Genomic DNA, 14,289 nt, shown 5'->3' on the forward strand with positions numbered 1-14,289 from the left:
AATAAGCAGCAATGATGCCAATCACACTACAAGGGGAAGGGAATTTCACTGCTGAAGTGCTACCATCTCACCTGACAAAACACCCTTTCCCCTCTATCTGGAATGGCATGAGGACTTAAAATGGGGATAAAGGTAGTAGTAGTGGTGGTGGTGGTGGTGGTAGTGGTAGTAGTAGTAGTAGTAGTAGTAGTAGTAGTAGTAGTAGTAATTGTATACCACCCTTCATTTGTAGATCTCAGGGTGGTTCACAAAATAAAAATACAATATAAAAAACACACTAATATAAAAACAAACCAAGAATCCCTCGCACAGCATATTTAAAAAGGCATCAGATGTTAATCAGCCCAAGGCCTGGTTGAAGAAGAACCTTTTCACCTGGCGCCTAAAAGTGTATAATGAAGGAGCCAGCTGAAGCTCCCTGGGGAGAACATTTGACAAATGGGGAGACACTGCAGAAAAGGAGCATTTTTTTTTTAACGAAACAGCATTTATTAAACCAAGGATGAGAACCAAAGCATTTGCAAAATTAATTTCCAGTAGAATACTCACATAAACTTTTATGTGCACATGGGGGGGGGCTGCTAGACCAATTTGTACACCAAACAAAACACAGAACAGGAATTTGACAACATGAATATTCTTTGTTGTTTGTGGACTTACAGTTATCTTCACAATTAACCTTTGGAAAATTGTCCCCAAATGTTGTAGCTAGAAATTAACAGTTTTTGGCTAAAATTTTGCATAGTACCGGTCACGGTTTTGGAAATCTCTATGTGCATATTTTGCATCTGCTCTGCTGTGAGGCACTCTGTCAAACGGCTCGTGATCATTGAAACACGATTCAAAGACTTCAACCACAGCTTTCTCGGCCATCTCTTTGCTGATGTTCCCAACAGCCAAGATGGAGCGAACACCTCTCTCTTTTACGCAGGTCTGCTGATGCTGCTTCAATCCAAATTTAAACCGGGTTATTTCATTTAGGAGGGAGCAATCACCACTAAGATTAACAGCTTGAATCTCCAAGCAAGCTAAATGCCTGATATTATTGAACCAGTCCACATGTGCACGGCAGTAATCAAAAGCATGAAGAAACTCATGTGCAACCACTCTGTTCATATGAGACTAGTGATGAATATTGTTTTGGCACAGAACAATCTGTGATGTTGAAGAATCGAATCCTCCACTGACACACCCATCACACTCTTCACATGAGAAGTGTCGATTTTTGAAAACAGTGCAGCCAGTATTCTTCATAGCATCAAGTAGCAGTTTAGTATATGGACTGCTTTCCAGGGCAATCTGCAGCATCAGCTGGCACCTGTGGTTCCTGGTGAAGACGGCCTTATAGAGCATAGACTGGTGCTGTTTCCCGCCTCCGTGGCTCCTCTCGGGAAACAGGCCGTACCCGAAGTCATCGTCCCACTCTCCGCCGGAGCCACAGCTCCCCAGATCCTGCGGCTGCTCTGGAGGAGGCATCTCGGAGGAGCCTCCTTCAGCCATTCAAGCACGTCAGAAACAGCATGGCTTGGGAGGCCTCGCCGGCCACTGTAGGTCACTCACCGTAGTGATCAAAAGGATCATTCTTGTGCTGCCGCCCTCAACCTCTTGTGGAGGAGGCCCACAAAGAAGGGCCTCAGTTGGGTATGGACAGGTTCATATGAAGAGAGGCGTATTGTGGTCGTGAGACATGTTAGCATAACTCCCAGTGTGCTAGGGTGCATTGGCTCTTCTTTTGACCTTCGTGAATTTAGTGCAGACATTTGAAGAGAGTTTCTGTGTGTGTTTTGTTGAGAACAGAAACCTTCTTTAGACCCCACACTCAACATTGTCACTATAGGCTCAGGTGGTCCTGTTGATGGGTGGGGGGTGTCCACACCTGCCCAATGACATTATGACTGGGTGTATACCAATATTGCAATCTCCACTAACTTCTTTGTTCACTTAAGGCAGGACTTTATGCTTTAATCTGTTTTATGATCTGTATTATTATTCTTTATATGTGAATTATGTAGCTGTTTGGGTATGCTCTGAATGCAGACTCTGAAATAACAGTACAGAAGTAAGAAAGGCTTTTGTGAATAACCCCTGCAGAAATACCTAATGTTTACTTGAGTTCATCTGAACACAGCCATAATAGCATATGAACTGTTTACATCTATTCTGAGGTCTGAATATAATGTTTACATAGACGGGAGAAACTGAGTGACAGATCACTTGTAACATAGCACTTACCATGGCTTGGAACTATGAAAGGGCTTGAGGAAGTTGGGATAGTAGTCTAGTACTGCACATGAGTTCCCTTTGGCAAGGTAGATAGAGCCATGAAGAGGAGATTAATTGACAGAGATTTTAGAAAATCAGAATCTGAGGGCAATCAACTGGAAGACTCATTAGCAAAGGTGGATTGATAGGGGCAAGAAGCTTATATTGAGAATATATCTGATTGGAGGTCAGCTTTTAGCCAATTCTTATCACCTGGTTGAGGAGCATATTTTATGAGTGCTCAATTTATTCTTGCAGAACTCTTATGTGTGGGGTAAAGTCTTTGTGCTGTGTGCTGCTTGAGACTATGATCAGTGGCTAATCATGACAATCTGAATTTGAAGATCTTAATGCTGACTGTTTTTCCTCCACTTCTCTCGCAGGACTGTCCGCAGATCCTTCCATCTACCCAGATATATATCCCTGTGGGTGTGGTGAAGCCTATCACTTTGACTGCCAAAAACCTGCCACAGCCACAGTCTGGACAGCGCAATTACGAGTGCATCTTCCATATCCCTGGCACATCTCAGCGTGTCACTGCCCTTCGCTTTAACAGCACCAGCATCCAGTGCCAAAACACTTCGGTGAGTCTTTGGAATATAGTTATCTTTTGAGAAGGCTGCTTTGGGGAAACGCAGCAGAAATTCCCTGTTTGCCTCTTATGCATGTTTGGCCTCAACTGTGCATGTATCTGAGAGGAGATCACATGTTACCCTCTCTGCACAAAAGGTGTCCATTCTGGGTCTTCCCCTCCCATCACACAGCTCCTTTGGTGAAACGGCACCCCAGTCATTCCCGTTGTTTCGTGCTGCTTCCTTGCTTTATTGGAATGTACGAAGTGTGTGTTCATGGCGCTCCTGTGGCCTTGGAAGCAGTCCCGATCCTCTTTCTGCCGTTGTGTTTATCCGCTTTCCTTTTTTCCTGTTTCTCTTTCTCTTCAGCTGTGTGAAATTGTTCTGTGCAGGATCAACATCCCCTCCTTCCTCCGCTGCTCTGCCAAAGCTACCCAAGGGGACTCTGCTATGTTTTATGAGCATTTCCAAAGAAATTTGCTTATGAAAGCCAGAGAAAGCTGCCTAGGCCTGAGCCAGCTTTGCTTGTGTCCCAGAGGAACTCCCATCCTTCTCTTTACTCTCCCACACTTGGGCTGATCCAACTTTGCAAACAGAATTTAGTCAATTCTGATTTATATCTGGCATTGTACACCTTCCCACATCTTCAAACACTTTCCCAGATTGTATTTCTCTCTCCCCCACCCCGCCCCCAATTTCTGCTCCTCTGCTCATTCTGTTTTGCTTAATTCAGTCGATGCCACCCATCCCCTCACGAGCTGGTGCAATCCCTAGCCTGGATTCTCCGTAACAATACTGTTTCCGCAGCTAGTCAATCTATAGTAGGTTGACAATCAGAATCTGTTTTAAAATGCTTCTGTCTACTACTTACAGAGCTCTGGCTATGTAATTCTGTCTTGCAACCATAGCCTCTCCAAAGGTCAGGAGTGGCTGATGGGATGAGGCATTGCTGCAAAGTTTCCTTTCCCAGACTGGTGTCTCTGCACCTCACCGGGACAGTGTGGAGCTGGGGCTGGATGTGTAGTAGCACCGGTGAATATGCTATATTGGCTCCAGCGGTTCCCTCTGACCTTGCCACCACTCTGGTGCTGCACCGTCACATAAACTGCAAGCCTGGTTGGCTCCATGGCACTTCCTGACTGCTCCTGCCAGATGTACGTCCCCACTGATAACCTCTTCCACTTTATCATAGCCACTGTGTTGAGAGGGGGGAGTTTGTTTCTCATTGCAGTCAAGCCAGATCAGTGATCTTGCCTGATAAACCTCAAGAAGTTCCACATGCCTTACATTAATGGATGAATTATTTGCACGGCACTCTTAACATTAAAGACTAGCAGGTCTAAAGTCTTAATAGTCCTTTCATCTGCAGAGGCATGCCATTCCTTGGCTGACCCGCTGGGCTGTCTTCCAACCTCCACTCATTTGCATAAGAGTAGCCCCTCCTCCTCCAGCTTCCAGTTTAATCCCTTTAAACATTTCTTTTCTATCAATTGCACTGTGAAAGCTCATTTGCAGCCTGGTGTGAGCAGCATTCCATAAACTTCTGCCCTTAAGCAACATGAATGACATTGCAGAGTTATGGAAGAGCTAATGTTTGCTTGAAAAGGGCCTTTCCTCCCTCCCATTCGTGCCAAGGATTCTCTTGGCGCAAACCAAGGTGGAGAGATCTTGGAGAGCACCATTTCCCTCTTATGCTCTGGCAACAACCCTTTGCAAGTTTTGGGTGGGGGAGAGGAGAACTCTAGCAGGAAGATTCTTTAGAAATACTAGTTGATATTGCCTCTGAAGGGGAAACAGTGCAATTTGGAACAGTGGCGACTCAATGGTTCAGTAGACGGTAGAATCCAAAATGTTGTCTGGCTTTTTAAAAATGTAATTATGTATCCAGGAAGCTCAGGCAAAGCAGTAGGAAGCAGAAGGACAAGAAAAATCAAATGATGAAATGAATGCTAAACTAGAAGGGGGGGGGGAGAATGAACAAGTAATCTTTGGGCTGGGAAAGAAAACACAGAACAACAAAAAAGGGAACACTGAAGTTATACTTTACAGAAAGGAGGATAATTTTTTTAAAAAAAAATCTAGCCTGTTGTTGACCTAGTGAATTCCAGGATGCCATACAATATTTTTTTAAATGGCTGAGTAAATAAAAATGTCTTAACCTGACAATGAAAAGATTATAGCATCAGCATCAGTAGAGCTTCCTTGCAGAGAGCATCAACGCTGTCCCTTGAAAACTACACAATGTACTCAACCAACTAATGATTACTTGTAGAAGGGGGTCTTGTTTGAAGATCTTCATGTACAAGGATGCTAGGATGGGTAGACATGCTGCTTCAGATATTTGGGTCCCAAATTGTTTACAGCTTTGGAAGTCAGCACCAGCACCTTGAGTTGGTCTTGGAAGCAAATAGGAAGCCAATGCAATGCTTTGGATTGGAAGTTATACCCCTCCAAATGAAGGAGCATTCACACATCAGTAGAAGTCAGGGAAGAAGTACTAGTGCCTCTAAATATTTTTCTCTCCTCCTTGCCACCCTTGCACCTGTTGAATTGCACTCTTAGATCCCCCAAATTATCATGCGTCACTCTTGATTCTTCTTTCTGCACTTATATAGGCAACATATGAACTAGGCCTGAGGAAACTCACACAGTCTGTCATGGGAAAGCTTAAGCTAAGGCAAAAGAAAGTTTAAAAACCACAGGACTAAGCTGGGGTATGCTAATAGCCCCGTCTTAAATTGCTGGAATGAAGGAAACATCCATGATGGATGAAATGAAGGATGCGAGAGAGAGAACAGTCCTCCCTCACCTTTGCCTGTAAGGGCAGACTGCCCCTTGCCCAATGACAATGAGTCTGTAGAGGCTGGTTGATCATCCTTCTTTGCAACACAGCTTTTGCCACTCCCAATTGCCAGCTTGGAGAGGATTCTTCAGAGGTCAACTGAGCGGCCATTTGCACAGCAGGAGACCAGTTACACAAAATACCTTCTTGGCCATCTGAGTGCTGTTACTGAAACATATACGCAGCCTAATCGCATCTAGCTTGCAGTACTTGAAATGGTCTTGATTAGGGGGTGGGAGAATTTGCTCCCAGGCACTGTAAATGCTTCAGAGGAGCCATTTTCATCTGCTTCAGGAGAAAGCAAATGGGAAGGAAGGGGATTTCTGGCCTATTTCAAGAGTAGGAGACAGCTGCTAGTATATCTTGTTTCACATCAGCTGCACTTCACCACTGGAAACTCAAGCATGAGTCTTGGAATTGTCTCACAAATATTTATTTTATTTTGTGTGCATGTGCGCACACCAGCATTCATGCAGTCCTTTAGTTAATATACTATTGGGATGGTTAACAACCAGTAAAAACAATTACAGTAACAAAACAGTATATCTTAACATACTGATTAACAAAATTAACAGGTCCGTGGCAAAGTACTGTTACATTGCAACAAGAATAAGACGAGCAATGATGCCTACAAAGGAGTTCAAACTGTAAACTTCGAAGGAACGATAATAAGCAGTAGCGACTCCTGAATTGAATTTTAAAAACTTAAAACTTGAAACCTGGTCATAAATATAAGCACCAATTCTGAGAATTGGCCATATTTTTACTGCTATTTGTAGCACAATACTACTCTTAATGTCATATTTTATAAATTGCTTCCTGGTCACTGACCGTATTAAAGATATTTGATTTTGATTTGATTTGATAACATACTGATTAAAACAGTGGAGACAATAAAAAAATGCAAGCATTACAGAGGAAGGGGGAAAGTCGTACCACTGCATCATGCGGCTGTTTTATTTGACTCCTACGTGCTGCAGTATTAAATTTCTTGGGGTTTCTTTGGTGAGAAAAATAAGTACACAGTTAAAAGGTACCAATTTATATTGAATTCACAAGTCACATTACAACTTTTCAGCCCCCCTCATTTTGGGAATTTGAAAGTTGCAAAATTCAGCATGTCCTGCTGCCCCACAGTCGTCAGCCTTCTTGACTTTGCTCAACTTGCTAGTGTTAGAATGATAATGTGATATATTCGTTATAGGGATTGAGCTTTATGCACATATAGTGGATAGAAATTTACCACTTGAGAATTTATTCTCCACTGATACCTGCTGTAGTCTATCTTGTCCACTTTGCAGCTTTGTACTGTTGCCTCCTTTCTCTCTCTTCTCTCTCTCTCTCTTTTACTTTGCTGCCGCCTTCTTTCCCTCTTTTATTTGAATTTTTTAAAGAACACTTTTAATATTTTGAAAACAGAGAGAGAGAGAGAGAGAGAGAGAGAAAGAAAGAAAGAAAGAAAGAAAGAAAGAAAGAAAGAAAGAAAATACTCTAACCTGTAGCTAATCCCATATCCCCCTCCCTGCACTATTCAAGATCCTGGCTTTTAGCTAGATAAGATTACAAGTAAACCTGTATGTCTTTCTTCATCTCTTCCTTATATTAGCCCATTTCCATCATGCTTTTGAAATTACGATTCCAAAGCTGAATCCTGTTGGTACTGAGTATCCTCCTTCTCATTATATTTACCAGGACGTGAGCACTCAGGGTCAGGGTCTCCCTCTCCAAATCTCTTCTTTAAACCCTCCCATTTCACTTCAGCACACAATTGAGCTTAGTTCTCTCTAAGGAGATTTGGGATGCTGTGTACTGAAGGACACTGTTTAACAATAAACGCTATGGTTGAACAGCAGCAGAAGCGCTGGCTTAATGGGTCTTGAAGGTTGTATCTGAAATGCAGCCTGTGGGAGAGGAATCCTGTATCTATAGCAACACAAAACCTGAATGAAGGGAGGGTGTATTCTCATCTATAAGAGGGAGATTGGATCAGGATTAGAAGGCCAGGAGGTAACTTGAATTCTGTCAATGCCATAACTATTCGATTGACAAAAAGATGCCAAAGAAAGCCGTGCCTTGGAGCATTACCAGAATAGTTCCGTACTTCCATCCAGTGGCTTACTGTAGATTTTGCTTAAAGTGCATCATTATAGCTATTGAACCATCATATAAGAAACAGTGGAGTCACCCCAAGCCTCCTTATTATGTATATGATAGCAGCATAGAGGTGCCTCCATAGAAAAATTGGCCTAGAGGTGCTTGCTGTGTGGACAGACAGAAAGCAATTCTGTGCCATGTTGTTAACAATGGAAGCAGCCAAAGAGAGGTCTTAAAGAAAAAATGCAGCTTTTGCAATACAAATTGGTGTCTACATTGGAATTAGAATCCAAATCAAGGGGAGAAGAATCCAAGAAAAGTTAGGGCACTGAGGGCAATTCACACTGCCCGTGATTGTGTGCAGAAATAGCCACAGGTATTCCTATGACTGCAGTTGCTGCAATAACAGCACCCATTGTTTTTATTTGTTTACTTATTTTAAGAAGTTATATGCTGCCTCTCGGAACGTAAAGCTTTCTCAAGGCAAAATACAATCAGATTAAATGCATGTTTTAAATATCACTGATGTCTAAAACACACATTGCTAAAAGATTGGTGGTTGCCTAATGCTAGTGTTTCTGCTCACCTGTAGAGTTTGTGGAGTATGGGAACTGACCTTAAGACCTGCAGAAATGGAAGGGACTTGAGAATACTATTAATCACTCAAGTTCCATGAATTTCAATAATATTTGGGACTATACCCCATGTGTCTCAACTTTCAGCAGAGGATCCTACCAGTACAGCTGCACTGCCTGCAACATTCAGTTTTTGTTTGTGCGTCTATTTAATTTACAGGGACCCAGATTTAGCTTCTACATTATCAAAATCTCCCTATGTATGCAGAATGCAATACCAATATATTTTTGTAATATTTTTTTCCAGCTGCTTAACATATTAATGTTCCCCATATCAAAGTCCTTTTTTTAATCTTTATTTTCTTTCCAGTTTGGGTACTGGAAATTGTAGATTTCAATGACATCAATATCTGAACTCCATTTTTACACTCAGTTACCATTCTAGAACTCTCTTTCTAATTCAAGAATCTGTTCACACCTAGAAGGGACACAAGTGTTCTTAACATTTAAAGGCAACTAGCCAGGCAGTTTTAAAGGCTTCATGTTCACACTTCTCCAAAATTTTCTCTATTCTCTTGCTCCCCCCCCCCACTCCATCTGGTTTCATTGTATTGCTTCACACTTTTCAAAGTTGGTTAACTTTGCAAGGTGACATGAAACTTAGAAAACAGCTTTTTATCCGTACCCTATGTTTCTACTTTATGGTAACAAAAGCGGGACAGATTTTTATCAGGCGCGTCTTTGTGTATGCTTGTGAATGTAGCGTGTGCTGCAGCCCTTTGAGTCAAGACTATACAGTTATGGAAGTCTCGGATGGAGTTCTCCTCCACAATATGTGGGGAAAACTAGCCAGCTTAGATGACTATTAAAAAAAGCATTTGTCTACTGACTATTAGCTGTCTTAGACATCTTTCTTTAACCTTGATGCCCTCCAGATATTTTGTATTATAAGACACCATCCCTGGGCACTGACCATGCTGACTAGTTGGAGTTCTCCAACATCTGCCATGTACCAAGCTGAGGATGACTGTTCTAGGGCTTTAAAGCTCCAAACCCAGCACAGTACAGACTGGCAACCAGTTCAACTAGTACAAAATCAGTGTTACATGCTCCAGCTGTCCTATCCTCATCAACATGTGGGTTCTGCCCAAGTTAAAGTTTCCCAGCTGTATTCAGTTTAACCTGTATGTCACTAGTGTGTGGATCACTAGGGTAGCAGGCTCAGCTAACAAGTCACTCCTAGCAGTGCCTCTAGCTGTGCTTCCACAGACAGAACCCTATGAAGACCCTCAAGATGTGAATTTCATCCTTCAGAGGAAGTGCAATCCTGTCTAAGGCTAGTTGTAAGCCTCACCCCAGATTTACCAGTTTCCTCACATACAGCACCTCCATCTTGTCTAGATTAAGCTTCAAGCTTCTTCTCATTCATCCCCAAGCCACCTCTTGAGCAGCGGCTGAAGAGTTTCACAACCTACTGGGATAAGCAGTTGGAAGTGAGAGGCAGGGCAGCGTGCCACCTGCATATTGGTGATCCCTCACCTCAGGCCTCCAAGTGATCTCTTGCAGATGTTTTGTGTAGTTGTTTTTTTAAAAAACAACAACAACAACATGGCAGACAGAATGGAACCTTGTAAGCCAAAGGCCGTTTGGCTGGAAGGGAGGTCCCCCAGCACCATCTTCTGGGTTGACTCTTCAGGAAGTTCTCCTGTAACAATGTGCCCCCAACCCTGAAAATATCACTTAGAGGAATTCCGGTGCTTCCCCAAGCATTCTGGTATCAATATTTCCTTGCCGTGTGAGTGTGATCCCTGCCCCCTGGTCAGCCAGTGCTTCCATTGTGACTGAGACCCCTTAAACTGCAGTTTCATTGCTACTGTAAACATCTGTTGAACAGTGCCCAGACATCTCCATGACAAATGGTACCTACTCTCCTGGCTCCATTTTGTGACATTCTAAAACTAGATTGATTGATTGTTTCATTGATGTAGAGGTTAAGAATTCTGCTATTGTGGCAAATACAGGGAGTGTGGGGGGGACGGACGATAACAACAACAACAACAGCAGCTTTGCCAAACTATCATTCTTCAGCAGCCCTCCACCTCACAGCAAGACTACCGGTTACCCCCACCCTTCATTACAGGGATGGGATAAAACACTTACACTGATCTGTCCTAGTATGGGTATAGCCTTGGAGGGAAAGTTGCTGTTTGCCAGAAATGTATTTATTTATTTTTATTTTATATCCCTCCTTTATCCCAGAGCAGGACCCAGTGCAGTTCACAGCATGTATTAAAACATTTTAATTAAATGCCTATGCCTATGCCTATTAAAAGCAGTCCTATTAAAAGCAACACTGAAAGCTATTACCGGTAAATAGCAGAACGACAAGAGAGAAAAAGAAAATGTACACCACCACTCTCAGAAGACCCTCTTGTGGCCAAAGGCCTGTCTGGACAAAAGATCTATTTGCCTGTCTGGCGAAAGGAAGGTGGAGAGACGCTGGGCTGGTGTCACTATCAGGGAGTAGCCACTGAGAAGGCCCCCTCTTGTGACCTCACCTAATGTGTCTGTAGAGGTGGAGGAACCCATAGAAAAGCCTTCCCAGAGGATCTCAAAGCCCCCGTAGGATCTTTCTTCTTCTTTTAATATGCCTAAGTTATTTTGTTTTGCTGGAGGAACTGGTGGCATGCTGAGTCAGAGGGATGAGCTTGGGCTCTCTTGTCCTTTTAGTGTTTCACAAGGTATAAGAGCAAGGCACCCAAGAGATTATGACATACATTTTTTATTTATGCATTTAAAAATGCAAACTGTACCTTTTAACCTATAAACAAGCAAGGTTCTCAAGGGTGTTTACAACCATTAACACACAATAAAGGTAATTTTAAAACATACTAAAATATACTGCGTAGCTAAAAAACACACACACCCTAGAACTTCCATTCTTCACAGCAGCCAAGCATTTTACATCCCAAAGGCCTATGAATATAAAATAATATATATTAAATATACAAGTATAAATTAAACATCCAATAAATATTCAATTAAAAACTTTGCTTCTGTTCATTTTGGACCTGAGTCTAAGGGATCTCATTATGGCTGCATAAAAACCTGAGGCTCTAAATATGCTGAACTTGGGAGATGTATAGTTTTAGAATTAGGCAAATTTATAAGGGAGGGAGGCTGAGTTACAGGCGGTGATGGAGAAACATAAATGCTAGGCAGGGAGAGAGCAGATGTAAAATCAAAGCAGATGTCAAGCCCTGGTATGTGTGTGTGTTTGTGCACGTGTACATACACACACACACACACACACGCACACACTGGTATTTTACTGGGCCTTGAGTACATTTACAGGGCCCCATAAATCATATACACAAGGCCCTTTTATGAGCACTGCACACCTACAGAGTGTGTGTGTGTGTGTGTGTGTGTGTGTGTGTGTGTGTGTGTAAAAGCATTAGCCAGGCACAGAGAGGGAAATAGCACTGGATCTTACAAATCCAGAAACGTTGGTGGAGGGGAGAGCCTCTCTCTCTCTCCAAGCAGCACCGACATTTATCTTTCCTGCAGCAGTGTTTAAAGTGAAAAGGGAGTATCAGGAGAGTTTGATAGGATCCAATTAAATTCTAGCAGATAAAATAATGATGAATTGCAGTTGAGCCCCGGCGAGACATGATGCACATTACTGCCCTCCCTATAGTGCTGGGAAGGCATTGAGGTCATCAACTATAGAAAAATAGGACACGGTTGCAACTGTACTATTCGTGCAGAAAACAGCCTAGGGAAATGAAGTTGGAAGCTGATTGTGTGAGTATATACGTTCAAGGTGGATGTTCCCACTGTAACATGGTTGTTTATGAGTCTATGAGATTAGCGGACAGGCCGTATTCCTTGTTGAGAGCCTTTCTCTTTAGCCATTGCATACACTCTGGATATGGGACTGACAAAAAATAAACAAAAATATTAGATACTTAAGTTTCTTACTGTGATGGAGAGCATTTTTACAGTTTTGTACTTCTCTGAATGAATGAAATAAAAGTTCAGAATAGGTCCACCAAGCAAGCGTTGATAAAATTATCCATTGAATTGCTGAGATTGCTTACCTTTTTCAAATCCCTCCTTGGTGCAGCTGGGTGCGTGTTTAACCTAAACTAGTCTTGCTAGAGTTCCCCCTATTAGAATAAATGAGTAAAATACATTGAAGGGACTATTGTTAGTCAGGAATAGCATGCATTACTTAAGAGTGAGAATTGGGAATGAGTAAAAACATTTCATTTATTTTATCTTTGGGTGGACCGAAACTTTCTCTACCTGTTTCCAAAACCATCCATCTGAGTGTTTTGTTTCAAGTGTTTTTGATACTTTGGTGGAACATGGTAAAGAGAAAACTCATCAGAAAACAGTCTGAAAAACTCCAAATAAAGTATCCTGGGGGGATATAGGCAAATCCCTTCATTTGAGTTTAAATCTGGACTGATTTGGAGCCTTGTGGAGACAACACTGTAAAAGTGGAGCATCTTTCAAGGAATTCGCTGTTTGAACATGAGGTGTTTATTCCATACTACAGAAATTTGGAGGGCGGGATGCCTAGTATAAAGATCTTGGGCATCTTAGCTTTCACATTGAAGAAACAGGGCCTAGCCTGCCTAATAATAAAGAAGATGCTGAAAATTTGTATGCCATGAGCATCTTATTTTTCCTCCCCCTGTTATGTTCTTCTGTAGTGGATCTTTTGCACTGGATTCTGATCCTCTTCCTCCTTTCCTTCCTCTGCCTGTGTTTCCATATCTATACTATGTCTCTGGGTGTCCTTCTGCATCCATCTGTTTGCTTGCTTATCATGCTGTGTGCCCATCTGCGTAAGTTTCTGTCCACCTGCATATGTGTGTTCCTCTGATTTTTAAAGACAGATCAGTTGTTTTGAATATTTGGTGTAGACTTTGGAAACAAGGAGCATTTGTGGTAGACTTGCAACAGGTGATGGAGTTCTCCGTCAAGAACGGAGACAAAATTATGTCAAAGGATGGAAGCAGGCAGGCAGCTAGTATCCACTTTGGCCCACTCATAATTAAGGATAGCCAGGATAGGCTAAGAAGTTGGTAGGAACATTAAATAATGTTTATGATGTGCCTGAGTCCTTGGGTTCGTTGAATTTTGAGGCCACATAAAGTCCTTTTTGCTGCTAAGTGAAATGACAGAGTGCCACTCATGTTTTGTCAGCCTCTTACTATGTATAGCCACATGGGAAGTCTGCATGACTACATGGTTTAGGCATGTTATAACCTCTGTGTAGATTGCTGCTTGTGGAGATACTATTATGCTCTATTTTTGAAATATGGAAGACAAAATTTGGACCTTGATGAAGGGTGGGGTGGGGAGACAGAGCTGCATAAGGCAGCTCAGTTTTTATGGACTCTCTCATCCTGTGTTGGATCCCGCCTTCTGACCCGTGGGAGCCAATGCTGTGTTTCACAGGGAAGAAGAGTTTTGACACGCATCGGGGTGTGAAGAATGCTAGACATTCCCAGGGCGGGAGCAGTGGAAGCTGGGCCATCTCAGGTATAAAGCGTTGCTTGGGATCTCCTATCTTTCTTTCAGATATCCTAACCTTTATCCGAGAGAGCTGAATAACTGATAGGAACCACATGCTAGCTTCACTCAGAGAAAATAGAGGGGCAGGAGACTGACTTTTCTACACAAAGGTTTCCAAACAGACCAGGTTGTGAAGCCATTGCTGAAAGTTGGCTTGTGAACCCTGGCTTGTTTGGAAGCCATTGATCACAGTTTCCTGGCTTGCATGAAACAGGAAATGAAGGTTAGCTGCAGCCTCCTGGCTTGTTTCCGCACATGGGTGAAAGGATAACCAATGCAGGGTTCAGAGGGTGCAGGTTCATGGAACTCATGCATATCCTCACTTGCTAAACCAGGATCTGATTGTCCAAAG

General features: G+C 42.5%; 1 protein-coding gene and 1 pseudogene across 7 annotated transcripts in view; one reads left to right on the forward strand and one right to left on the reverse strand.

Moving 5' to 3' along the window:
* PLXNA1 (plexin A1) overlaps positions 1–14,289 on the forward strand; it is a 299,945-nt gene that overhangs the window by 197,438 nt on the left and 88,218 nt on the right. For all 6 annotated transcript variants that reach the window (XM_083489159.1, XM_083489158.1, XM_083489156.1 and 3 more), the window contains exon 10: positions 2,646–2,846. In XM_083489159.1, the coding sequence (XP_083345285.1) occupies positions 2,646–2,846 (201 nt within the window). The remainder of the gene's footprint in view (positions 1–2,645; positions 2,847–14,289) is intronic.
* On the reverse strand, positions 433–1,513 carry LOC310700203 (mitochondrial inner membrane protease ATP23 homolog; annotated as a pseudogene). Its single transcript has one exon. The product of its transcript is annotated as a mitochondrial inner membrane protease ATP23 homolog (transcript).

Source organism: Podarcis liolepis (assembly GCF_965112155.1).
Source record: "Podarcis liolepis genome assembly, chromosome: 2".
Taxonomy (NCBI): Eukaryota; Metazoa; Chordata; class Lepidosauria; order Squamata; family Lacertidae; genus Podarcis; species Podarcis liolepis.